This window comes from Phyllobates terribilis, unplaced genomic scaffold (assembly GCF_046119375.1).
Source record: "Phyllobates terribilis strain yellow unplaced genomic scaffold, ASM4611937v1 Scaffold_5__5_contigs__length_657084704, whole genome shotgun sequence".
In the NCBI taxonomy this organism is placed as follows: domain Eukaryota; kingdom Metazoa; phylum Chordata; class Amphibia; order Anura; family Dendrobatidae; genus Phyllobates; species Phyllobates terribilis.
This window is the reverse complement of record NW_027362765.1, coordinates 594,338,744-594,365,818: the sequence shown is the minus strand read 5'-3', so window position 1 is coordinate 594,365,818 and position 27,075 is coordinate 594,338,744. Positions and strand designations below refer to the sequence as shown.

At 44.9% G+C, this 27,075-nt stretch overlaps 1 protein-coding gene across 2 annotated transcripts in view; it reads right to left on the bottom strand.

Annotated features, from left to right (window-relative positions):
* The window catches only part of LOC141273719 (pulmonary surfactant-associated protein D-like), a 143,450-nt gene that overhangs the window by 103,994 nt on the left and 12,381 nt on the right, over window positions 1-27,075 (bottom strand). For both annotated transcript variants that reach the window (XM_073685992.1, XM_073685993.1), the window contains 2 exons: window positions 10,546-10,635; window positions 10,390-10,434 (listed from right to left, as the gene is read on the bottom strand). In XM_073685992.1, coding sequence (XP_073542093.1) covers window positions 10,390-10,434; window positions 10,546-10,635 — 135 coding nt within the window. The remainder of the gene's footprint in view (window positions 1-10,389; window positions 10,435-10,545; window positions 10,636-27,075) is intronic.

Here is a 27,075-nt window from a genome sequence, read left to right as displayed (position 1 = left end):
TTTTCAGAGCTAAATGAAGAAAAAAATTATTTTTAATTTGCAACCTGATGGAGGTCAGTATAGATGGACTAATAGACCAAGTCCCACACACCGCTAGAAGCCCAAATATTTTTTCAGAGCTAGATGCAGAAAAAAATTATTTTTAATTTGCAACCTGATGGAGGTCAGTATAGATGGACTAATAGACCAAGTCCCACACACTGCTAGAAGCCCAAATATTTTTTCAGAGCTAGATGCAGAAAAAAATTATTTTTAATTTGCAACCTGATGGAGGTCAGTATAGATGGACTAATAGACCAAGTCCCACACACTGCTAGAAGCCCAAATATTTTTTCAGAGCTAGATGCAGAAAAAAATTATTTTTAATTTGCAACCTGATGGAGGTCAGTATAGATGGACTAATAGACCAAGTCCCACACACCGCTAGAAGCCCAACTATTTTTTCAGAGCTAGATGCAGAAAAAAATTATATTCAATTTGCAACCTGCTGGAGGTCAGTATAGAAGGACTAATAGAACAAGTCCCACACACTGCTAGAAGCCCAAATATTTTTTCAGAGCTAAATGAAGAAAAAAATTATTTTTAATTTGCAACCTGATGGAGGTCAGTATAGATGGACTAATAGACCAAGTCCCACACACTGCTAGAAGCCCAAATATTTTTTCAGAGCTAGATGCAGAAAAAAATTATATTCAGTTTGCAACCTGATGGAGGTCAGTATAGATGGACTAATAGAATGATGCTATGCCCAAAAGATTTTACTTCACTAGGTGCAGTAAAAAAATTGGTATTCTATACACAGGTGTTATATCTTGCAACACAGATAGGCTACTCCACTGACTAACACACTCTGCAATAGGCCAAAAAGGATTAGCTTTGCTAGATTCAGCCAAATGCTGTGAAAAAAACTTGCACAGCACTGGCACAGACCTGCCTGGCAAAAACTGATAGGAACTCATGTAACCTAGTCCTGAAAAGGACTCCAATTACAATTAGTCTTTACTCCCACAACCTATCTATTTAAGAGCACAGACCTCCCTGATAAAAGTCGTAGGAAATGCTGTAACCTAGTCCTTAAAAGGACTGCAATCACAACTATTCCCTACTCCCAAGCTATCTGTATATTTGTGCGAAAATTGGCTTGAAATTAACAAGGTATAGCGCACACAGCAACAGCGGTGCCGTCTAACACGCAGCTGCAGCAGTGAGAAAATGGTGGCGACGGGGAAAATGGCTTGGTCTTATAGGGCAAGGACATGTGACATACACTGCCAATGACACATGCCCTTGCTTGTGTGAAAAAAAGCACTTCGCTCCGTGTGTGCGCTGCTGATAGGCTGACAGATTGCACCTCCCCACTGCAAATGCGGGAAAGAGAAAAAAAAATGGAGATCTTCATTGTTCCTGCAGAGATCCATCCCCTGCCCCTCCCCCCACCCCGCTGTACACTCAAACTGCGTATTAACATTAATTTTCATCATTACTGAGAAAAAATCCAGTTATGATTTTGGTGCACGAACAGTTATCGAACATAACCTCGAACAGCCGAATTTTTCTCAAATTGTTCGTGTTCGCCGAACGGCTCGAACACCGCCCAAAACAGCTCGAATTTGAGATTGGCGAACAGTTCGAGTAGAACAACGCTCATCTCTAATTAACAACTAATGTTATTTATAAAACACATATTATATGGTAATTTCTTTACAATGTTTGACAGTAAAATAAGCAGGAAATCACATAACAGAATATATTATCAGAATATACTAGAGTTCAGGAGCTGGTATTTTAAAATAATACTCTGTTGCTATCACAGCTCGCTGTCCATTTTCCCTGTCTCTCTCTATATGCTTGCGAGATGCCGTCTGGCATCTGCTGGTCCCTTTCTGACTATTGCCTTTCCCTCTATCCATGCCCGGTACCATATGTCCCTGTCAGAGGTAACGGCCCGTCTCGCACGTCCTTCCTGGTCACCAACCCGACCATGAATCTCTGATCTGAAACATGTGGGGCTTCTGCGACGTCCTGTCGCTGGCGCACATGTCTGAGAACCGTGCCGCCCCAACCTGCTCCCGTCCTGTCAACCGGTGCCACCTAGGTGAGGAACCTTGACTGGCGTCACTCAGTCAGTGCTGCAGCCCCTGCCCCCTCCTGGAAACGAAGAGCCATTAGTGACTCTCATTTCAGAGGCTGGGTTAGTCCCTTAACTGGGATTCTCAAATGAAGCATCATCAAAAAGTAAGTGGAAAAAAAAGCAAAGCAGTTAGATCGTGTAGATAGGGAAGGATAGGGAATTTTTGAATTCAAATATTTTAGAAAATAGTTTAGACTATGGCATTAAATAAACATGGATTTAGGATGAAAATGAATTTGGACTTCAGACCACCCCTTTTAACAAAAGCTATTTTGCAAACAACTGCACAAAAAAGCCTGAAAAAGCTTTTTTGTGAATAAGTCTGTAATGTAGAGAAATATCTTCAGATATACAAACTTGCATACCTGTATTTACAAGTCTATGTGCTGTAAACACAGCAAACAGACACAAACACATGCAGACATGCATAAATACAGTACTCTAGAGCAGTGGTCGGCAAACTTTTTTGCACCAGGGACCGGCTTTAAGCAAGACCAGTTTTCAATGGCCCGGTGGGGGTGGGGGCGGGGCTTTGGTCATATGTGGGTGGGGTTATGGAGGGGTGGAGCTTAGTGCATACTTATCATATAATTATGACATTTATAATGAGAATGTGATTCAACTTACGATAGGTTCAGAATGAGTGGGAGCACCAGGCTTGTTTCCCTGGATCAGTGGGAGCACTGGGCTTGTTTTCCTGCAACAAGACGGTCACATCTAGGTCCCATCTGATGATGATGACCACTACTGATGCTACTGGACACAGCCACTGCTGCTATGAATTTTCACTGTTATTTGCTTTTTTCACTTTAACCAGAAAATCTGCTGCTGGGCCGCACGACACCAGAACACAGCTACAGGAGTCATAAGGGTGGGACACCTGACGTCATATCTAGCTGCCCATTAGCATCCAGAGCCCCTCCCACTCCAACTCGCAGCTAGCAGGAGGGGAAGGAGCGCTGGACACACATGACCTGCTTGTCCCTGCTCCTGCCTGAGCACATTCTGTGAGTAGGGCCGCATGGCTAATTATCTATTCACTGCCAGTCCCTCCTCCTCTTTTCTTATAGGCTACTGATCACATGCTGGCTTTCTCCTTGCTGATCCTCTACAACTGTCAGCGGCGCTGTGGACCGGCTGAAAAACCCCAACGGCCCGGTCCTGGTCTGCGGACCGGCGGTTGGGGACCTCTGCTCTAGAGTAGCTCTTTTTCTGCTAGTCAAGATTTGATGAAGCTATTATAAATATTCAGGATGGAATGCTGCAATAAAGTCATGATGTGACGTTTCTCCTTGTGGAGAGTGACAAGCAAGGCCTGGTATGTCAGAATGAGGAGACTTATACTCCATGCATGCGCCTCTGGGAAATTAAAGTCGATATTGTTAGAACCTTGTTCTTAGTTTTTTTTCCTTTGCTGGTCACATGACCTTGTTGGCCTATTTAATCCTGCTCCGCCCTTCTGGCTTTGCTGGACTTCATTGTTTAACTACTTTCTAGCTAGCCTGTGCTCTGTATCTAACTCTGTTAGTTTGCTTGGTCTACGGACCTCTATGTTCTATATATTTTGTTTGTTCGTCTGTCTGCTACTATTTCTGTTAGGAGGTGTCCCATTTTCCTCCCAGTCCTTAGTACTTGTAGGGATTCCTTCCCCACATCTATAGGTCTCCGTACAGACTAGCTTAGGACTTTAGCAGGTCTGATCGCAGGATCAGGTCCCCTGTTACATCGTAGGGATTAAGCTGAGTTCTATCGTAGGGACAGATCTCCTCTCTTTCCTTAGCTCTGGTAGCAGAACATAACAGTAAGTCCAGCCCAGCAAATGCTCTAAGGAAAGATTTTTTTTTCTGTTCCATCATGGTGTCGGTTCAGGATTTGGCTAAACACCTGCAGGGACTCTCTTTGGAGGTGACTGAGCTCCGTCAGCACGTGAGTAACTGTCCTGGAGCACATTTCTTGGAGCCTAAGGTACGTTTGCCGGATTTATTTTTTGGTGAACACCGAGAATTTTTTTCATTTAAAAATGCTTGCTTATTGTATTTTCGTTTGAGACCCAAGTCCTCTGGGGATGATTCCCAGCGCATAGGGTTTATAATGTCACTTTTGCGCAAGGAGCCTCAGGAGTGGGCCTTTTCTTTGCAACCTAGTGATACATGCTTCAGATCAGTGGATAGTTTTTTTTCTGCTTTGGGGCTATTATATGATGATCCTGACCGTGTCGCATCAGCTGAGACTGAGTTAAGACGTTTGAGACAGGGATCAGGTAATGTGGAAAAATATTGTACTCATTTCCGTCGATGGTCTACTCAAACAGGGTGGAACGATTCTGCTCTGAAAAGTCTATTTCTTGCTGGGCTCAGTGAAAGGGTTAAAGACCTGCTAATTGCTTATCCTACACCTGAAGATTTGCAACAGGCTATGCAATTAGCTATACGGGTGGATAGGAGACTGCGTGCAAGGGTTAATGAGAGCAAATCCTCTGCTATGTCAGTTTCTGGTTATGAGAATGTGTGTACTAACAGTGGTGAATCGATGGAGATTGGAGCGATGGCACCTCGCTCTCAAGAAAAAGATCGCAGATTTTCTGAAGTCTTGTGTTTCTATTGCGGAAAATCTGGTCATTTGATTAAAGACTGTGAGCTTCGTATCAAGAAAGAAAAAAAAATGGTCAGTCATGCCCGTATTGCCTGTTTAAATTCCAAGGGTGTATTTTTAGCTGCTTCCACGATTGCTCAGGAAAAATTAATGGAATTTCGGGTGTTTGTTGATTGTGGGTCTACTCTGAATGTAATTGATGGGGGATTCTTGGAAAGACTCAATTTAAAACCCGAACCTTTATCATCCCCCATTGCTGTGGTCTCTGTGGATGGTTCCCCTTTGAAGAATATTACTCTCAAGGTCTGTGAATTTCCTCTCACTATTAATGGTGTTCACCATGAGAAATTGGATTTGGTAGTGTTGAATAACTTGCCTTCTCCAGTAATATTGGGATTGCCCTGGTTAAAATTTCACAATCCTGTACTGGATTGGTCTACCAGTGAAATTAAATCCTGGAGCCATAAATGTTATGACAAGTGTTGTAACGGGCGTATTGCAGCTTTGGATAGGGGAGAATTGCCTGTTCCTATTCAGGATTTTTGGAGAGTTTTTTCTGAGAAGGAATCGCAGGTTTTGCCTCCCCATAGATTGTTCTATTGAATTTGTCCCTGGAGCGACTCTTCCTAAAAGTCGTTTATTTAACCTTACTATTCCTGAGAGAAAGGCTTTGGAGGAATACATACAGACAAGTTTGGCCGTCGGTCACATTAGGCCCTCTAAGTCTCCTGTGGCGGTTGGATTTTTTTTTGTAAAAAAAAAGGACGGCGGTTTACGTCCTTGTCTGGATTTTCGTGAGATTAACAAAATTACTGTACGCAATCCTTACCCACTGCCATTGATTCCTGATCTGTTTAACCAGTTAATGGGGGCCAAGTGGTTCTCTAAAATTGACCTTAAAGGGGCATACAATCTGTTGCGCATGAAGGAGGGTGACGAATGGAAGACTGCTTTTAACACTCCTGTGGGTCATTTTGAGAATCTGGTTATGCCTTTTGGTCTTACTAATGCTTCTGCATTTTTTCAGAATCTTATTAATGACATCCTTAGACCTTTGATCGGCAAAAATGTGGTTGTGTATTTGGATGACATTTTGATTTATTCGCCGGATCTGGAGTCTCATTGGCGGAGCGTACGTGAGGTATTACAGTTGTTAATGGACAATTCGCTTTTTGCTAAGCTGGAGAAATGTGAGTTCGCTGTACAGAGAATTAGTGTTTTGGGCTACATTATCTCCAGTGAAGGTTTTGAGATGGACCCGGTTAAAGTTCAAGCTGTACAGGAATGGCCTAGGCCTATTGGTTTGAAATCGATACAGAGGTTTTTGGGTTTCGCCAATTATTACAGAAAATTCATAAAAATTTTTTCTATTATTGTCAAACCTCTGATCGATCTCACCAGGAAAGGTGCTGATGTGGTTCAGTGGTCTTCTGAGGCCATTGAAGCTTTTGTGTATCTCAAGGAGAGGTTCACCTCTGCTCCCATCCTTATGCAGCCTGATGTGACTAAGCCGTTTTTGGTTGAGGTTGATGCTTCCTCTGTGGGGGTTGGCGCAGTATTGTCTCAGGATAACGGGGATGGATTACATCCCTGTGCCTTTTTTTCAAAAAAATTTTCGGAGACTGAACTGAATTACGATATTGGTTATCGGGAATTATTGGCTATTAAACTCGCATTTGAACACTGGCGCCACTTCTTGGAAGGTGCGGAATTTCCCGTTCAGGTTCTTACGGATCATAAAAATCTGATATATCTTGATGCTGCCAAGCGCCTGAATGCCCGTCAGGCTAAGTGGGCACTGTTTTTCTCGCGGTTTAATTTCTCCGTTACTTACATCCCTGGTACTAAGAATGTTAAGGCGGATGCCTTGTCTCGCAGTTTTTCTCCCATAGTCGGTGCTGAGAAAGAGGAGAACATTTTACAAGAAGGTGTTGTGATAGCTGCTTTGGACTCCGTTTTGGAAGATGAGATTCTTAAAGCACAGGAGAATGCCCCATCTAACACTCCTCATGGGAGGTTGTTTGTGCCTGGGACCTTTAGGAGAGATTTGTTTGTTGAGTGTCACGAATCTCGGTTGGCAGGTCATCCCGGAATCTCTGAGACCAAGAGACTGGTGGGTCGCAGTTTTTGGTGGCCTGGATGGCAGAAGGAAGTCATTAAGTGGGTGCGCCAATGTACTATTTGTGCTAGATCTAAGTCCTCACATACTCCTGCTGCGGGGTTGCTTTGTCCTTTGGAGGTTCCCAGTGCTCCTTGGACACATTTGGCTATGGACTTTATAACTGACCTTCCCCCCTCTGAGGGTTTTACTGTCATCTGGGTGGTCGTGGACCGTTTTAGCAAGATGTGTCACTTGGTTCCCTTCGTCAAACTGCCCTGCGCTAAAACTCTCGCTAAGGCCTTTGTCAAGGAAATTGTCAGACTTCATGGCGTTCCTACTGACATTGTTTCTGATAGAGGTCCTCAGTTCGTGGCTCGTTTTTGGCGTGCCTTTTGTGACAGGTTGGGAGTTCATTTGTCGTTCTCGTCCGGATATCATCCTGAATCTAATGGCCAGACAGAAAGGAAAAACCAGGATGTTGAGCAGTTCTTGCGTTGTTTTGTGGCAGACAATCAAGAGGGGTGGTCTGAGTTTCTGCCACTTGCTGAATTTGCTCTGAACAATCATACATCTTCTTCTGCTGGTTGTTCGCCTTTTTTTTGTTGTTCTGGGAGACATCCGTCGTTTGGGTCGTTCTCCAAGTTGGGATCTGCCGTGCCTGAGGAGGAGAATTTTTCCGGTGATTTGGAGAGAGTTTGGACGGATGTGCGTGGTAATCTTCAGGAGGCCAACAGAAAATCTAAAGACTACTTTGATAGGAAACGACAGGAGGTTTTGTTCGCTGTTGGTGACATGGTTTGGTTGTCCTCTAGGAATCTGCGGTTGAGGATTCCTTCTAAGAAATTGGGTCCCAAGTTTGTAGGGCCCTTTAAGGTGCTTCAGGTTGTCAACCAATCTGCTGTTAGGTTGGCGGTTCCTACCTCCTGGAGAATTAATCCGGTATTTCATGTCTCTCTGTTGAAAAAAGCTGTTGTATCGGATTGTGACGCCTCTGCCTCTGTTCCTCCGGTGGTGGAGGACGGGGAATATGAAATTTCTCGCATCCTTAACTCTAGACAGTATAGAGGTAGTTTGCAGTATCTTGTGGCCTGGAAAGGTTTCGGACCCGAGGATAACTCTTGGGTGAGGTCGGATGATGTTTCCGCGTCCAGACTTATCAGGGCATTTCACAGGAGATTTCCTGATAAGCCTGGTCCTAGGGGATCCGGAGGATCCTCTTAGAAGGGGGGGTACTGTTAGAACCTTGTTCTTAGTTTTTTTTCCTTTGCTGGTCACATGACCTTGTTGGCCTATTTAATCCTGCTCCGCCCTTCTGGCTTTGCTGGACTTCATTGTTTAACTACTTTCTAGCTAGCCTGTGCTCTGTATCTAACTCTGTTAGTTTGCTTGGTCTACGGACCTCTATGTTCTATATATTTTGTTTGTTCGTCTGTCTGCTACTATTTCTGTTAGGAGGTGTCCCATTTTCCTCCCAGTCCTTAGTACTTGTAGGGATTCCTTCCCCACATCTATAGGTCTCCGTACAGACTAGCTTAGGACTTTAGCAGGTCTGATCGCAGGATCAGGTCCCCTGTTACATCGTAGGGATTAAGCTGAGTTCTATCGTAGGGACAGATCTCCTCTCTTTCCTTAGCTCTGGTAGCAGAACATAACAGATATTGATTTTTAGGATTGCTACTTCTAAAAGATGGCACTAGAGTTCTAGCCCTCTTCCTCTGTGAAGATGCAATTTGAATATTCAGTTTCCCAGAGGAGCATGCATGGCGTATAAGTCTCCTCACTCTGACATGGCAGGCCTGGCTTGTCACTCTCCACAAGGAGAAATGGTTACCCCGTAGATCCCAATGTTTCTTTTGCACAGCCTAGAAGGTTTGCCTACCGCAGGTTAAAAACTTTATTTTTTAGACCGCGATAAGAACTGCATTATTTTTATATTGTGCTGTTTTGTCCCCTGCTAGAGATGCTCAAATTTGCAAAGATTCAAATTTGCCAAATTGCTTGGATTTTTCAGCAAAATTATACTCTGTAGATTGAATGTCCCTTTTTATGCACTGGGGTCTCTCCAGAAATCAGATCATAATAAACATAAGATGTAGAAAAAAACAACCAATACCTCATCGCTCATCTCTCCGGCCATCCCTATTGCTCCATGTTCCCCATCCGATCCTTGGTTTCTCTTCTTGCTGCTGAAACCCCAGGACTTTTTATCCTAAGCTTGGATTTCCGAGTGAATGGGATGTCTCTGCATATGTGTGTGGTAAGTTTGTAAAATCATGATGTTTTATTGTGTGCTGTGACCTCTATCATTTAGTAAAATGGCAGCCAACTGGCCTTCCGAATTCTCACCAAGCTATTTACAAAAAAAATGCGCAATCTGGAGAATACAGATTTTGTAATATTCAAGTAGAATTAAATTCAACTTGAATACACTTGTCCATTTCTAACTCTTGACCCTTGATCTATGGGCACATAGTCAGCTGCAGACTTCAGTTATGGCATGCATGATACTACCGTGAAGTAGGAAATGTGCGGCTCCTAAAAGACAGTATCTTATGGACAAATAATAAATGTTTTTGGTTGGAAAAAGTCACTAAAGTTTCTAATTATATGTTTACCTCTCTACACTGTGTCATTATGCTGACTGAATTATAATTATCGTATTTTTTCGCATTATAAGACGCACTTATTTTCACCTCAAAGTGAGAAGAAAAACTCAGTGCATCTTATAAAGAGAACACACACATTTACAGAAAAGAGGAAACTGCATTATCACTCACCGCGGCCCAGGGGAAGCTGGCGGCGGACAGGCTGTACGACAGGCAGTCATGTGAAGCGACGGGAGGTGAATCATGGTGGATGGAGTGGTGTGAGGTTAAACATGGCAGCAGGAGTGGACGGCTGCGAATCGTGGCTGTGTGAGCGGAGGGCTTTGGATCGTGGCAGTGAGTTGTGGATCGTGGCGGCAGGAATGGCGGGCAGTCACAGAGCCACTTTTAATCCTCCATTTAGTGCAGCCGGGGATCTCCTTTAAGGCAGAGGAGAGCGATTCTCCTCCCCCTCAGCATGTCTGGATACTGATTGGTGGAGGGAACTGCTGCTGAGCTGCCTCCACCAATCGGTGATCTATCCCTGACAAAATTGTGTCCCTTGTATAAAGGATCCTGTCGGCCTTAATAATCTATGACTTTATAAACAAGGTGAGCAGAGATACTGAAGGGGAGGTGCAATATAACTACAACGCCCATCATCCTTCAGAAAATACAGTACCAATGGGTGTATTCTGAAGTATGATGGTGATTGTAGTCATATTTAGTATAGACACTCCAGGGAGGGACTGTAATATTTATTGTAAATGTGACTACCACCTCCGTCATCCTTAAGAATACACTCATGTATACAGTACATTGTTAAAATAATATTTTGTTATTTTCTTAAATGTTTTAGCACAGTATTTGTTGAAAATGCTTTTTTTTTCTTTTCTTCCCTATAACCTAGGTGCGTCTTATAATCAGGTGCATCTTATAAATCGAAAAATACGATAAATTACTAAAACAGCTATACATACCTTGTGCTCCAATAGCTCCCTTTTCACCTTTATGCCCAGGTAATCCTAGTCAGAATCATAGAGTCAAGTTATTTTTAATATAAAATATAATAGTAATTAGAGCATTTTTATATCAGTGTAAATATGGGAAATGATTTGAGAGATTAAGATACCTACCGATCAATCCAGTATTTCCTCTAGGTCCTTCTTTTCCTGGTGGTCCGAAGCTACCTCTTATTCCTGGAGTCCCTGGCTCTCCAGGAGGTCCTAAGAAAAATCAAGGTGTGACATGTATGTCTGCTTTGTTAAGACCTTTTCATTACTATTATACAATAGGAATAATCATTTAAAGGGAATCTCTCACCAGGTTTTTGCTAGGTAATATGAGAGCACCATGATGTTGAGGCTGAGAACCTGATTCCAGAGATGTATCACTTACTGCACTGGTTGATGTAGCTTTGATTGAATTCCTGTTTTTTCTGTTGTAGATATAGCAGGGAGGAGAATGTTGAGTCCTGTGTAACCACACGAACACCACAGAATGGCAACTTCCTGTGTATACCGTGAATTGTCAGCAAACTACCAATCTGTTGTGGGGGGTGAGGTTACACGGATTAGCTGGACCGGCCTGCACATATGACCTAGTCATCTAGTGATAATCAGCTGCAGTCTAGATAAAACGCTGATTATATTGAAACTACAAAACTACAGCACACAGCCTAATAAGTGACACATCCCTGGAATCTGGCTCTCTTACCCTATATTATGTTTCTCTCAGTAGAAATAGAAAAAACCTACTTTAAACCTAGGTCAAGATAGATTGTTACCAGCCATACCAAGGTTTAGCAAGTTTAAAGTGATACACAATGGTTTCTATGACTTAAAGGGTCCGTCCAGGAATTGATGATCTATCATGTAACCTATCACCTATCAACAATTGATGACTTATCACGTGAATAAGATATGAGGTGCGGTAGATGACAGCAGACAATAAACAATGCAGGGTGCTGCTGTTTGCTCCATACATTGCTGATATATTTTAAACGCTGGGCCAGAGTTCAGCTGATTGGTGGGGGTGCAAGATGTGGTCCTACAGATAGATAATCAATTGTTTATTGTTGGAAAGCCCCTTTAGAAATCCCTTCCTCTGGACAATATCAATGTATCTAATTAGTCACTTGACAATAAGCAAAATTCAAGAATATGAATAATTCAATTGTTTAGACCATAATTATGTTATCGGTATGGAAATCTGGCAATGAATGTTTGAGCTGTCTACAGCACCACTAAATTTAAGAATTGCACAGTGCCCATTCTAATTAACAGGTTTACTATGAAATGCAGGACTGGACTCTTTCTTTATTTATTGTGATTAGTACCCATTATTATGACTGGTTACTCTGGTCAAAATATAAGAATACTGAATAGGGATCCTCCCTCTCTTACTTCTACAGTATAATAGCATGTGCACACACAGGCCTCGATTCATCAAAGTGTTTATTCCCCAAAAGTGTCTTTAAAGCCTTAAACAGTCGCAAAATTTTATTGCAGTTTTAGCTAAATTTGTGTGACTTTTGTCGTTTTCACACTAGTTTCTCATAACTCTACCAAAATAGGCAAAGCTGGTTGGATGGGGGCACATTGGGGTCGTGGCATCACAGCTTGTATAATTCATGATGGGCTTTGGCGTTCCCTATGCCAGAATCTCCTTCCACTCCCTGACTGGAGTGAGATTTATGGCTTGGCGCTCCTAGGTCTACTTGTCAGATGCTCCAAATTCCTGAGGAGGCGTGCACCTCTTCATGAATCAGGACCATCTGACTCCCCCACACCCTCTCATCAACACTTGATGAATTGGGTCCTATTTATTTAATTTATTTATTTTACTCACTTATATAGCGCCATTAATTCCACAGCGCTTTACAGACATTATGGGCACTGTCCCCATTGGGGCTCACAATCTAAGTTCGCTATTAGTATGTCTTTGGAATGGGGGAGGAAACCGGAGTACCCGGAGGAAACCCACGCAAGCAAGGGGAGGACACTCCAAGTTTATGAAGAGTTTATAGTTTTTAAGAAGGATTTGGAGAGTTTCTGCTCAGTAATAACACTAAGTGTGCACATGCTCAAAGTGGGAAAATGGAGATTGAAAATGGAAAACTGCACCAGCGCTTTGATGGCCATGTTTCGGAAAATATTTTCACATGGTCGGCTAGTTGACTATTTAACCTCTTAGCGATGGAAACAATTTTGACCTTACAAAGACTCATTTTTAAAATCTGACCTGTGTCACTTTATGTGATAAAAAATCTGGAATGCCTCAACATATCCCAGTGATTTGGAGACTGTTTTTTGCGATGTATTATACTTCATAATGCTAATATGTTTAGGGTGATAAATTTTGCATTATTATTAAATATCTGAAATTTGACAAAAATGTAAAAAGAAAAGCACAATTTTCAAACTTTGTAAACTTAAACCGGACAGTCATACTACACAAACTAGTTAATAAGCAACACTTCACATATGACTATTTTACATTTGCATAATTTTTCAAACTTCCTTTTATTTTGTTACTGTGTTGGAGGGGTTACAATTTATCAGCAATTATTAATTTGTTTTCAAATCCTACTTTTATGGACCTGTTCAGTTTTGAAGTGATATTGAAATGAAAGTACTTAAAAAACCCTCAAATTATTTAATTTTCAGATGTATATTTTTAAACTATTTAGAAAATAATGTATCATTTACTTTTCACTTAACAAATACTTGCTACTTTGTGTTTGTATGTCACATAAAATCCCAATAAAATAAATGTAGGTGTGGGGGTGTAGCGTGGAAAAGTTCACAGGCTATGAATGTTTTTTCAAGGCACTGTATATGGTGAAGAACGTCTCTTTGGTCACAAGGCAAAACTAAGTGAAAGCCGAAAGCGCTATTTGATTTTCAAAGCACAAGTTTTGGTTGGAAGTATGATATGTACACCATGTAGAATTTGCAGTGCCCCAGAAGTGCCAAAACAGGAGACTCCACACAAAAGTGACAGCATTTTGAAAACTAGACCCCTCAAGAAATTTATCAAGGGGTGTGGTGAGCATAGAAAATGAAAAAAGTACAAATTTATGTATTTTCCAGCTGCTTTTGCCCTAAATTTGTCATTTTCAGAAGGAGAAAATTTACTTCATTTGTTACACATCTTCTGTCAACATTCCAACCATCAAAAACTAATGTTTAGGCTCTCAGCAAGGGTCAGAAGACAGGAATGTTACTTAAATTTTGTAATGCAGAATTTGCTGGAATTGTTTGTGGAAGTCATTTGTAGATCTCTCTTTGTGCCACAACAGCAGAAATGCCCCCAAAATGACCCCATTTTGGAAATTAGAACTCAATAAATTCATCTATGGTTACAGTAAATTATTTTGGCCACACAAATATTTTTTAAAAAAAGTATGCAGTGGATATTGCAAAGTGATAATTATAATAAAAGCAAGCTTACCGTCTATTACATTCTGCCAAGCTTTTTCTTCTGAGAAAATGTACCCCATGAATTAAGTGAGCTTTTCCCACTGCATTAATGCCAATCATGTAGATCCTAACTGCGGTTTTGGCACACTGTGGGACTCAGCAGTGATGGGGCATTTGGATTTGGGAGCACAGATTTCACTCTACTTTTTTGGGAGGAGCTATGTTGCTTTTTCAGAACCTTTGTGCCACCGGAAAAGTGGTAGCACAATGGCTCTGGAATTTTTCCATTGACAGACAATGGAACCGAATGGGGGATTACTTTTTACATATGAATTGTTATTAGCAGCATTTTGGGGTACTGAACATTTTTTGATCGCTTTTATGTCTAATTTCACATTTATCCTCAGAGCACTTACACTACTGCGGGATTCCTCCTAAATCTCCAAAAATGATATTCCGTGGCAGATCTATTCACTATAATGAGGCAGATGGAGTCACTTTGGATTCCATGTGGCATCTGTTTGGGTAGTGACCCTTAGTTAAATATCGATTAAGTCAAATCAAATTATTAATTTCCAAAAAGAGTACATTGCTTTAACTTTGTACTGGGTACATACAGTGGTTTGCGAAAGTATTCACCCCCTTGGCATTGTTCATGATTTGCTACCTCACAACTTCGAATTTCACTGTTTATTTTTTAAGGGTCTGCATCAGATCATGTAAAGAACATACAGGATCTACAACTGTGAACATTTGGTTATCTTATCATTGTGAAGCAAACAACAAATAGGACAAAATAACTGAAAACTTCAGTGTGCATAACTATTCACCCTTCTAAAGTCAGTACTTTGTAGAGCCTCCTTTTGAGGCAATTACAGCTGCAAGTAGCTCAATGAGCTTTCCACATCTTGCCACTGGGTGTCACGGGTGTGTCATAGGTGACGGACAGTCGCCTTGCAGGAGATCTCTAAGTTTGGCATTGCACACAGCTTCTTAGACAAGAGGCTGTCTTTAGGACCGAGCGGCTACCTTTCTCTTGATAATTAGCTCTCTGGCCTGGGTGTATATATACCTATTGTGTCTGAGAGGGAGTCGTCAGTTATACTCATTTCTACTTGTGAAGCTTAGCAGGAGCAGTACTTTGTCCTTATTTGGAGTTCATCTAAAGCTAAGCCATTTCCCCTGTTTTGTCCACCCTTGTTGTCTATAGAGTTTAGCGGAATTTGACTAGTGCTCATCTCCTTCCATCCCCAGCTGTAGCCATACGCCAGGGAGAGTAGGGCAAGATACGCGTCAGGCGATTGCTAAAGAGGCAATATTGGGACGGTAGTTGAAACAGGTTGACACCAGATCAGACTAGGAGGTCTCCACTTCCCCATTTTCCTAGTGCCTGGGCTCCCTTTCCCTTTTCCCTCTGTGTTGCACTAGTCTTTCCCACACCTGGAGTGACATTATAACCGGCCAAGCACGTTTTGAAAAGGAAAAAATAAAAGTGAACTGACATTTTGTTTTTTGCTTTTTCTTTGTGTGTTTTTAGGTGTGCACCTTTTTTTTTCCTTTCTCCTTTGGTATGGGTTCAGTTGCAGAGCTCACAGAGCAGTTCCGCCGTCTGTCTCTGGAGGTGAATGACCTCCGCAGTGAGGTACAGCAGCAGCATCAGTGGCTACAGATTGCCAATATGGGGGTCTCTGCTGGTAGGCCTGTCCAGCCTGAACCCAAGGTTGCCCTCCTGGACAGATTTTCAGGAGGTAGGGACAAGTTTTTTATATTTAAGGAGGCATGCAAATTGTATTTTAAACTTCGTCCCTACTTCTCCAGTAATGAGGAGCAACGGGTTGGTATTGTGATCTCTCTATTGCAGGGCGATCCTCAGTCATGGGCGTTTTCGTTACCGAAGGACGCTGTTTGTCTCCAATCCGTGTAGGGGTTTTTCGGAGCTCTGGCCCTCATCGAGTCGCCTTGGCTGAGTCTAGGCTGCGTCACCTTCAGCAGAGGGTTCGGTCAGTGGAAACATACAATTCAGAATTCCGCAGAGGGGCACCGGATTCCAAATGGAAGGACTTAGCCCTTAGAAGTCAATTTTGTGAGTGGCTTACTGAAAGGTTGAAAGATGCTTTGGCTGTATATGAAACCCATTCAGTCCTTGGAGGCTGCCATGTCTTTGGCCATACGTCTTGATAGACGCCTTTGGGATAGACGGGTGCGACCACCTTCTCCGGGGCCTTCTTGTCGGGGTTGTGTACCTCTGCCACGGGAGTGGTCTGGGGGTGAACCAGTACTGGGGGAGGTGGAGGAACCCATGCAGTTAGGGGGGTGTCTCTACAACATACATCTCCCCGGAGATTCATAAGAAAAAAGGTGTATGTTTTTTTTTGTGGGAAAAAGGGACACTGTGTTGGGACCTTTCCTTCAATTTCTAAACAAAAGGAGGCTCGATTAACTCTCGGTAGTCTGGAGTTGGATAAACAAGGGGTGCATTTGTGGCCAAACTGCAGTTCCCTCTTTGTCCTGACAGCAGAGGTGGTACTAGAGAGGTCAAAACGGAAAAAAAAATTGTGTTTGTTGATAGTGGAGCCGGAGTCAGCATGGTTGATGCTGAGTTTGTGAAAACTCATGGTCTTGCTTGCTGTGCTTTAGCTGAACCTATTCCCATCTTTGCCATCGACTCAGCGCAACTGGCACAGAAAGCATTTACTCAGACTGTACATAATATAAAACTGAGGGTGGGGTCAGTTCATTGTGAAATCATCCCTTGCTATGTTCTGGAGAATCTTGTTCAGCCAGGTGGTGGGAGCTAAGGTATTCTCCAAGGTGGATTTAAGGGGAGCCTACAATCTGGTTAGAATCAGAGAAGGGGACGAATGGAAGATAGCGTTCAATACCCCGGAAGGACATTTCAAGAGTTTGGTTATGCCTTTTGGTTTGACCAATGCACCTGCAGTATTCCAGCATTTCATAAATTATATTTTCCATCCTTTGTAGGGGAGGTTTGTGGTGGTCTATCTGGACGATATTTTGGTTTATTCACCTGATTTTGAGACTTATCGGGGGCATGTTAAGCAAGTGCTCCAGATATTAAGGGATAACAAACTTTATGCCAAACTAGAAAAATGTGTTTTTGCTGTTCAGGAGGAGCAGTTTTTGGGGTACTTGTTGTCATCTTCAGGTTTTCGGATGTATCCAGAGAAGATCTGTGCAGTTCTTGACTGGCAACGTCCCAAGAACCTGAAGGCTCTACAACGATTTCTGGGCTTTACTAATGTTTACAGGAAATTCATCTAAAATTACTCTGATATAGTGAAACCCCTTACTGACAAGACTAAGAAGTAGTGTTGAGCCACCCCCGTAGTGTTCGAGTTCGGTTCGGTTCGTCCGAAAGCTGACAAACTGCTCAGAAGACACAACTAACACATGGAAAAGTGACAAGTACATATAGTCTTGCGAAAAGAAAAGAGGTGGAGGAGTAAAAGGAGGGGGAGACACAGATATAGGCATGTCATGCCCTTCTAAAACCAAAAAAGTGCGAAGCCGACAAGGCCAGTCCGTTTCTGCCCGTGCGACCTCCGTGTCGCCGGGTTTGTGCCAGAGCTGCGGTGGACCCTGACAGCCAGCCCCCCTCTCTCAATACTGGTGCCTGTCCCCTGGTGGGTCGAGCCCCCCCAGCGGTGGGGGGGAGTAACATCTGCAGAAGAAAGACCATCTTCCAGCCAAACTAAGATGTCTACTTCTTTTCGTGGACAATGTGACGCGATCCCTTTCTTACGGACACGCCCATCACTACAAATTCCAGATGAGGCACAAAAACAGCAGGTGCTTCAACGTATATCAAGTGCTCCTTCAAGTGGGCTCTCCTCCACCTCAACTTCAACATCACAAATACTCCAGTCCTCAGAGGTGTCACCCCAATCGAACTTGCTTCCTCACAGCTCCCAAGTCTCCAGCTGCCCGTCTGAGTATGGGGTAACAAAGATGGTTGAGTCTGCACAGCTGTTTACTCATACTATAGCCTGGGAAACAGAGGTCTGCTCCAGAGCTTCTGTTAATCCAGACGAGGAAATGATCTGCACTGATGCCCAGAATCTTTATGAGTCGGATCCAGGACCAGATGAAGAAGGTTCTGAGCATAATGTAGACCCTCGTTTCCAAACTGTAACTCCTGTTGGTGGAGACAATGATGAAGACGATGATGAGACTGAAATACCTGATTGGAGCGACAACTTGACTTTTCGGTCAGGGCAGGAAGAGGTTGGCTCTGAGGACGACGGGTGTGAGAACACACAGGGTGATGATGACGAGGTTGGAGATCCCACTTACTGTCAACCCACAGTCAGCCAGTCGATGAGGTCAGCAGAGGAGGTGGAGGAGGATGTAACTAGCCCAGGGGATGGGGATGACTCGGTACCCGGGCCTTTGCCTGTCCTTTGGGATGTTGCGGTGGTCGGCTCTCGGGCCCGTACCCTGGGGTCAGTCTTTAAAAGGGTGGATAATTGTTAATTTTATAAGAGTTCGTGACGCCACCTGTGGTATCTGGTGAGAAGCACCAGCGCTGCAGTAGTCCACTGAGGCAGGTGATAAGGCAGCTCGATGGGATAGCTCCCCACAGGTGGAGCTAGGCCTCGGAAAAGCGTATGCAGGGGGAATGCAGGACAGGCGAGACCCAGCTGGGTCAGAGCAAGAACGGGAATGGACACGGTAGTCACTTCAGTACCTTTTACTGGTGGAAATTCAGGCACATCCTGGAGCACTGTAGGGTGAAGGGTGCATATCAGGATCCTCCCCAATGAGTGGGTGTAGGGCCTCCTGTTTCTTGCCTCTGCGTAGTAAGTTTCTGACTTGCCTGGAGCTAGGCCTAATTTTGTCCTGCGCTGGCTGACCTTGTGGTAGGGCCTTGTCTTGGAGTTCACGTTCCCAGTATGGGGGGCCTAAGCGTCTCCTGGCTCTGTTACGTATCAGCACCTTAGCGATCCAGGGACTTGTAGTTTTCCAGGGATTCCGGTTATGCCTTACTGGGTCATAGAAATCCCGGTAAGCTCGGATCCGGTGTCCGGTTAATGCTTCGGGGTGAGCTGGTTAAGCTCCTCTGCCCCCTATGTACTAACTCTCCACTCGCCTTTGGCCTACTCGGGCCTACACTAGGCTATACACACTAACAGCAACTTGCCGCGCTTCACCGATCTTATGGCGCCGGCACACCTTAAGCTCTAACTGGGCTCCCTGAATCTAGCTATCAGGAGCCTCGTGCTCCACTGCTGAACTATTAACTGAGTTCTCTAGACTAGACTGAGCTCCACTGCAGACTGACCTCTCTTAGGCTTCTCTACTGCAGGAACTCTTCAGAGCAACTGAACTGCCTAGCTCCACCTTCCCTATTTATATCCCTAACGGGCTCCCTCTGCTGGTCTGAGTTGGAAGGTGGAGATGTGTGAAAGTTCATGGGGGCCTCTTGTGGAGGATTCCATCAATGTACTTTTCTAGGATCTGTGATACCAAGCGTAACTGGGCATCACAGATGCTATTGACGACGAGGTTAGGTTGCACCTTCCTGGACAGAGACGGAGTACTGGAAGCACGTCAACAACTGCATCCTCAACCACAACTCTGCCTCTGACCACAAGTCGTAGTGGCTCTTCAGGTCGCATGGGCTCTAAGCCTTGCATAGCCTGGGTATTTTTTCAGATCGATAAGGATGACCCAGCTCGTGTTATCTGTAATATTTGTCACCAAAAGCTAAGTAGAGGCCAAAAAATCCATTGTTTGAGTACTTCATGCATGAACCGTCACATGGATATGAAGCATAAGTTGCAGTGGGAAGATCACTGTGCTACAAATGCGGCCTAGCGGGCCGTGCCAACCACCGTCTGCCCCATCTTGTGCATCCGTGGCCTCTTCATCCTCTGTGACTGGGGGGACAGCAGTCACACATGTTTTTGGACGCAGACCTGCCACCTCTTTACCCACAACAGCCAGTGTGATTGGCAGGTCATCATTTCATTTGGAAGTGGAAACACAAGCTGGTGTTGAGCGCTCTCCGACATCGAGAGCACCACCTTTGGATCAAGGCAACCTAACTTTTCCACCTGCATCTTCCTCACAGACCGGCAAGTTTGCCGGGGACACCCTGCTCAACCCCGTCTAAGCACAACAGCCAGCCTTCGGTCCTTCAGATGTGGACAAGTAAAAGACCATTTCCTCCTAGCAATGACAAAGCTAAGAGGTTGAATTTCACCATCTGCAAGCTGTTGGCTACAGAAATGCTGCCTTTCCGCCTGGTGGACACAGAGGATTTTTGAGCCCTTATGTCCGTCGGAGTGCCCCAGTACCAGATGCCCAGTCGGCACTACTTCTCAAAGAAAGGTGTGCCTGCGCTCCACCAGCATGTCGCACACAACATCACCGCTTCTTTGAGAAACTCTGTGTGTGACATGATGCATTTCACCACAGACACTTGGGCGAGTAGGCATGGACAGGGGCGTTACATGTCGCTGACTGGGCACTGGTAACTATGGTGACAGCAGGACAAGGGGCTGCTGTCCAAGTCTTGCCGTCCCCACGAGTTGTACGTCAATCCTCTTTATCTAGAATTTCCTCCACTGCTTCTTCCTCCTCAACCTCCTCTCAGTCCTCCACCTGCACCCAAAGCCTGTCTGGTAATGCCACCCGCTTTCTAACTGCGTAGAAGGAATCCTGCACACCTCCTTACTATGCTGGCAGCAGGGCTCAACGGCATCAGGCGATGTTTACTTTGAAATGTCTGGGAAATGTGAGTCACACAGCTGAGAAATTGTGGTCAGCTCTGGAGACCCAGTTTCATGAATGGTTGTCTCCACTGGACCTGCAACCAGGGAAGGCCGTGTGCGACAATGCTGCAAACCTGGGTGCGGCCCTTCGCCGGGGCAATGTCACACACGTGCCTTATATGGCTCACGTGTTGAACCTGGTTGTCCAGCAATTTTTAGCCCACTATCCCGGACTAGATGGCCTTCTGCAGAGGGCACGGTCGCTGTGTGCTCACTTCCGCCATTCGCATCCCGCAGCTCAACGACTTACATCTCTACAGAAGTCGTTGGGCCTGCCAGTTCACCGGCTGAAATGCGATGTGCCGACATGGTGGTATTTAACTCTGCACATGTTGCAGCGACTGTGGCAGCACCAACAAGCCCTGGTGCAATACGTTCTGACGTATAGCCTGGGCCAACGAGATCAAGAGGTGGGGCAAATCACGCTGCAGGAGTGGTCTCAGATCAGGGACCTATGAAGTTGACGCGCCCCCTGGGCCGTGGGGTACCCAGAGCCGGGCCGGTAGATGCTGGGGGTTGTAGTCACTGTGGCGGCGACCTGGTCCGTGACCCAGGGCGGTCAATCCAAGGGTAATTTGTATATATGGGTTTTATAATGTCCGACTACGCCACCTGTGGAGTGCGGCCCAAGGGGCCGCCGCTGCGGAACAGCCCTCTGAAGCTGGTGGTTTTGCAGCAATGGTATTATTACTCCCCACAGGAAGAGTGTAGCTTCAGGGCAGTGTGGGTGGATGATCGTGGTTATAGTGCAGGGAGTCAGTAATGAACACAGAGTCCGTGTGATGCAGTCCCAAGATCTTTACTCACAGTTGTTGCAGTCCAGTTTACAGGTACCAGAGCAATCTCCCCCGTTGTGCTGTGCGTACTCAGTGAGGAGCTCAGTCCACCCCCAGATAGCTCCGGAGTACTTAGCAGGACCTCCTTCTGCGTGTCCTTTCTCTGGCCTTCTCCCTGCACCTCACACCCAGTGACACTTCTATCCGGTATCCTCGGGCCTTGGCGGGCGACGTGTGTTCCATCCCCTGGGATCTATGTGGCTACCTTCTTAGTGAGACTGGTGTTGACTTTGGCCTGCAGTACATGAAATGCTGCAGCCTCCGGTTTCTAGTTGAGCCTTGCTGTTTCTCCGCTAGTTGAGGGACCGGTTCCCCTTATCTGGCCTGACCCCTCTACCTCCTGGTAGCAGCGGGGGTACGGGTGGCCTTCTGCACGGCCCGTATCCCTAGGGTCCCTTCGGTTCCTGGAGCCTTCCTGCTCCCACTCCTCTCTTCTCTCCTTCAGTCCTGAGCCTCCCAGGCTAGGCCCGCCTCCGGAGCAGAGCTCATGCAGAGCCTCTGCTCCTGTCACTTCTCCTCCTCTGACTTGGCTTGCTCTTTCTTAGATGGCTTCCTATTTATACTCTCCCTGTCATGTGCTCCCCTAAGCTGCTTTCTCCACCCACACCCACTACATAGGACTCTCCCACCAGCTAGGGACCTGGGACTGTGCTCTCCCTTAGGAGCAATCTCGCTCTACCCCCACTGCGGGTATGTGTTGGATGCAGGTGTTAAGGTCCCGATCAATAATCCTTCCTTACCTGAGGGTGAGATACCACACCTCTGGGTGAGATGCAGTACCTCTGTGGCGACTGAACCCTCAGGGGCGCCACACACCCTTCTGCACAGTTTTGAAATGGCGACGAAGATGTTTAGTGCTGACGACGATGCCATTATCAGCATGACTATTCTTGTGATTTACATGCTGGAGCACACGTTAAACAGAATTCAGAGTCTGGTGGTGGGACAAGAGGAGGTGGAGGAAGTAGAGGAGGAGTCGTATGTGGAAGGGATAACATTTCCAAGGTCCAGACGGTCGGCAGCACCAAGGTGGCAGGCATGGGAGGGTGGGGGAGAGGGATTAACCAGGGCGCATGGTAGCAGCCAAACTGTTGAGGAAGGTGCAGGAGCCAAGGAAGAAGTGGAGGACGAACTAGCGATGGGCATGTAAGACTCATCAGATGAGGGAGACCTTGATCACATTTCTGTTGTGCAAGGTTGGGGGGAGAGGGCAGAGGAAGGAAGCATGATTCTTACCTCGCTACCAACACAACAAGGACTTGGTCCTCCTGGATGCGCAAGACACATGAGTGCCTTCTTGCTGCACTACCTGCAACATGACCCTCGGATTGTCAGAATTCGAAGTAATCCCGACTACTGGGTTGCCACACTCTTAGATCCCCGGTACAAAAGTAAATTTGCCGAAATAATTCCTGCCATAGAAAGGGATTCATGCGTGCAGGAGTATCAGCAGAGGCTGTTGCAGAATCTTACATGTGCTTTTCCACAAAACACCAGTGGTGCAAGTAGTGAATCTCACAGTTCTAACTTGCAAACCGTGGAACTGTCGAGTCTTCATCACTCAAACCATAACAGTAATACAGTATCTGCTGGTAACAGCAATTTTGTGGAATATTTCACCACTTTTTTAGACCATCCTTTGCAAGACCACAGGAGACAAGAAGTCTGACACATAGTCAACGCCTAGAGAGGATGGTACAGGAGTATCTCCAAGTGAACATCGAAGCTATGACTGTGTCACTGGACCCTTGCTCATTTTGGGCTTCCAATCTGGAAAAATGGCCAGAGCTCGCCACTCACGCCTTGGAGATCTTGTCATGCCCTGCAGCCAGCGTTCTCTCTGAACGTGTGTTCAGCGCTGCTGGTGGTGTGCTGACAGATAAGCGCACGCGGCTGTCCACTGACAATGTAGACAGACCCACGTTCATAAAGATTAACAAATCATGGATCCGCAAGGACTTTTTTACCCCTGTGTCATCCTGGGGAGACTAAAAGCTTGAGGATTTGGTAAAATCACCTCACCAACCGTTTTAAGCAACTCTGGGGCAATTGATGCAACTTAAGTGGTGTCTGTGCCACAATTTTTGAAAAAAATGGAGACTCTTTTTGCAGTCCCCTTGCTGTGTTTTACGTGTCGTTGGCATCGTCAATTCCAGGTGGGTTGGGTCACTCCCCCTCCTTTTAACTGTAAGAAACTACATACATTATGGCTTGGGGTAACACAGATGGTTGAGTCTGAAGAGCTGTTTACTCAGAGGTCTGCTCCAAAGCTTCAGTGTCTGCTAGTCAGCGTAGAATTTTTAACTGCATCTAGCCTAGGCAATACTTTGGGCGTAGTAGCCCAACTGCGAAGCAAGCTGCACCGCCTGTGTATCTAATAAGAATTAGGCAGACTGTGGGGACCCCCAACCAAACCCAGACGCTCAGCCGCCCTACCGCCCCCCTTTCCTTGACAATACAATAATATAACTCTTACAACTGGACGGGTGAGGATCGGTCACAGCTTTATTAACTCTTTATACTCATTCCATTAGAAAGGCATTTTATTTCTAAAATAATTCAGCTTGTTGCAGCATGCCCTGGGTCTCCACACCGGCAAGTTGGCCAACAAGTGTAACTCTTCAACATGTCCTTTCTATTTCCAGGCCATGGAGGATCCTGCGTACTCATATGCAGGACTCTGACCCCCATCCATCACTCTTAACGCTTGTTCCACTCAGTCCTGGAGTCCTGACAGGAAAATGTCCAGACCAATATCCATTAAGTGAACACCGTCGGGCCGTATGAGGCCTGCTTTATCTCCTTCCAGTTGTCGGTGTTGTATCACTACACTGCCTCTGTCCCTTCTAAATTTTGCTATCCGAATATTTATTACCCACCTTGTCCGTTCGATGGCCGTGATGTCTCGCGCACCTTGCCATACCGCTATCGGCACAATCTCTAACCATACTATAGTTAGTTTTGTGAAAAATTCTCTGAAGCGCTCAGTGTCTTGTTTCATTATTGCCATTAGTTATGCGCTCTTGTGATGACCGTTTCCCCGGGCTTGTATAACTAAGATGACCGGACCTCTTGCCTCTCTCCCTACCTTGATTACCTCCATTAGTACCTGTTGCCATAGCAGGCCTCTAATACCTCTCCAGTTGAAATATGTGTTATGAAACTCTAATTTCCTTCCACCTGGGCGGACTTTCGCCCTTTTTTCTGCCCAATATATATACGAGTGGCCTATCACCCACACTGTTGGCTTAGCGTCACCTGTATAAGAAAGAAACCACGTTAGGATAACAAGTCCGGTCTTATGTATCTTGCCAAACACGTGGATCGCCATCTCCCTATCCTCTGAACTTCCGTTTCTGACAGTCCTGCTCTTGCTGCTTCCGTGGCCGCGCCTATGCGGAATGAGTGTGTCCCTTAATCTTTGGGGTGGTTCCTTGCCGATGTTATGCATTTATTAAATATAGCTTGGAACTGGTATCTTGATAATGGCGTTCCATCAATGTGTGATAGGAAGAAATTACTTTGTGATCTGATGGTTATATATGTTTTTACTATTGTTACCCGACTCAGTGTACCGTTTGTGGGTTGTAGAAGTACCCAAGTGCCCCTGCCCGCTGGAACCGTTTTCGATTGGCGTATGTGTAGACGTATTGCATTATTGGCTATGACTACGTCCTGGTGTAATAAGCCTCCACTGGTGGTAATTTTGGATTGAGGGACTAATTCGCTTATGCATAGCGCCCCGAAGAAGACGATCGCAAATGCAGTAGACAGTAGTGTTGCTTCAAATTGTGAGTGTCATGTTAATGGTGTTAGGGATATGATGTGATAAATCAGTTTTAGTGACACGGGACGGGACGTCTACACTCCTGATTAGGCTGACCCCTTTTCCACCCTTTTATGGATTGTCTGATGATGAATCTTTGTCACATCTCCCCAATTCAGTAGTTGGAAGTGAAATGCTACTTCGGTCAGACACCGCTGTGCTGGCGCCCCTGATATGCCCCTCATCATTAGCTGGTGGAGAAAATCTATGGTGACTTGTGATCTGGCTTGTTCACATTGGTCAACCCGTCTGCCTGCTACTAGTCGAGTCCACTCTTCCCATGCCTTACCGTATGCTTGCCACGTCGACGGGGAAACTGACGCTCTGATTATTGGCATCAACTATTTGCCACTAGATCCCATAGGGAGGGTGGGCAACTGTTGCCCGATGGGTGGGCGTTGGGGAAGAGCTCTGTGAAAATCTGTCAATTGAATTGTGATAAAGCGTTAGCAGCAGCTTTAGACCCCTCAGCATCGGGGCTATCGCAGACCCATACATTGTGTTTTAGGCACAGGAATGCTAGCCAGCGTAGTAGGCCTAGCACTGGGAGAGATGATGATGCCATCTTATTAATGCAGTGCGCTAGGCTGGTGTTTTTTGTTATGAAGCGTATATTTTTGTTAGCCAGGAGCGTGCCCCATATTTCTATTGCTACCACTATTGGGAAGAAAAATTTTTTACAGGCAAGATGCAGCTAAAAATTATTATTAATTTCAACGCTGGTGGAGCTTGGTATCGATGGCCTAATACAATGAGTACCACACACTGCTACTATGCCCAAAATTATTTTCCAGGCAAGATGCAGCTAAAAATTATTTTGAATTTGCAACCTGGTGGAGGTTAGTATAGATGGACTAATAGAACAAGTCCCACTCACTGCTACAAGCCGAAGCCCAAATATTTTTTCAGAGCTAGATGCAGATAAAAATTATATTGAATTTGCAACCTGGTGGAGGTTAGTATAGATGGACAAATAGAACAAGTCCCACACACTGCTACAAGCCGAAGCCCAACTATTTTTTCAGAGCTAGATGCAGATAAAAATTATATTGAATTTGAAACCAGGTGGAGGTTAGTATAGATGGACAAATAGAACAAGTCCCACACACTGCTACAAGCCGAAGCCCAACTATTTTTTCAGAGCTAGATGCAGATAAAAATTATATTGAATTTGAAACCAGGTGGAGGTTAGTATAGATGGACTAATAGAATAAGTCCCACACACTGCTACAAGCCGAAGCCCAACTATTTTTTCAGAGCTAGATGCAGATAAAAATTATATTGAATTTGAAACCAGGTGGAGGTTAGTATAGTTGGACTAATAGACCAAGTCTCACACACTGCTAGAAGGCCAAATATTTTTTCAGAGCTAGATGCAGAAAAATGTTATATTCAATTTGCAACCTGATGGAGTTCAGTATAGATGGACTAGTAGAACAAGTTTCACACACTGCTAGCAGGCCAAATATTTTTTCAGAGCTAGATGCAGAAAAATGTTATATTCAATTTGCAACCTGATGGAGGTCAGTATAGATGGACTAATAGAACAAGTCCCACACACTGCTAGAAGCCCAAATATTTTTTCAGAGCTAGATGCAGATAAAAATTATTTTGAATTTGCAACCTGGTGGAGGTTAGTATAGATGGACTAATAGAACAAGTCCCACACACTGCTACAAGCCCAAGCCGAAATATTTTTTCAGAGCTAGATGTAGATAAAAATTATTTTGAATTTGCAACCTGGTGGAGGTTAGTATAGATGGACAAATAGAACAAGTCTCAC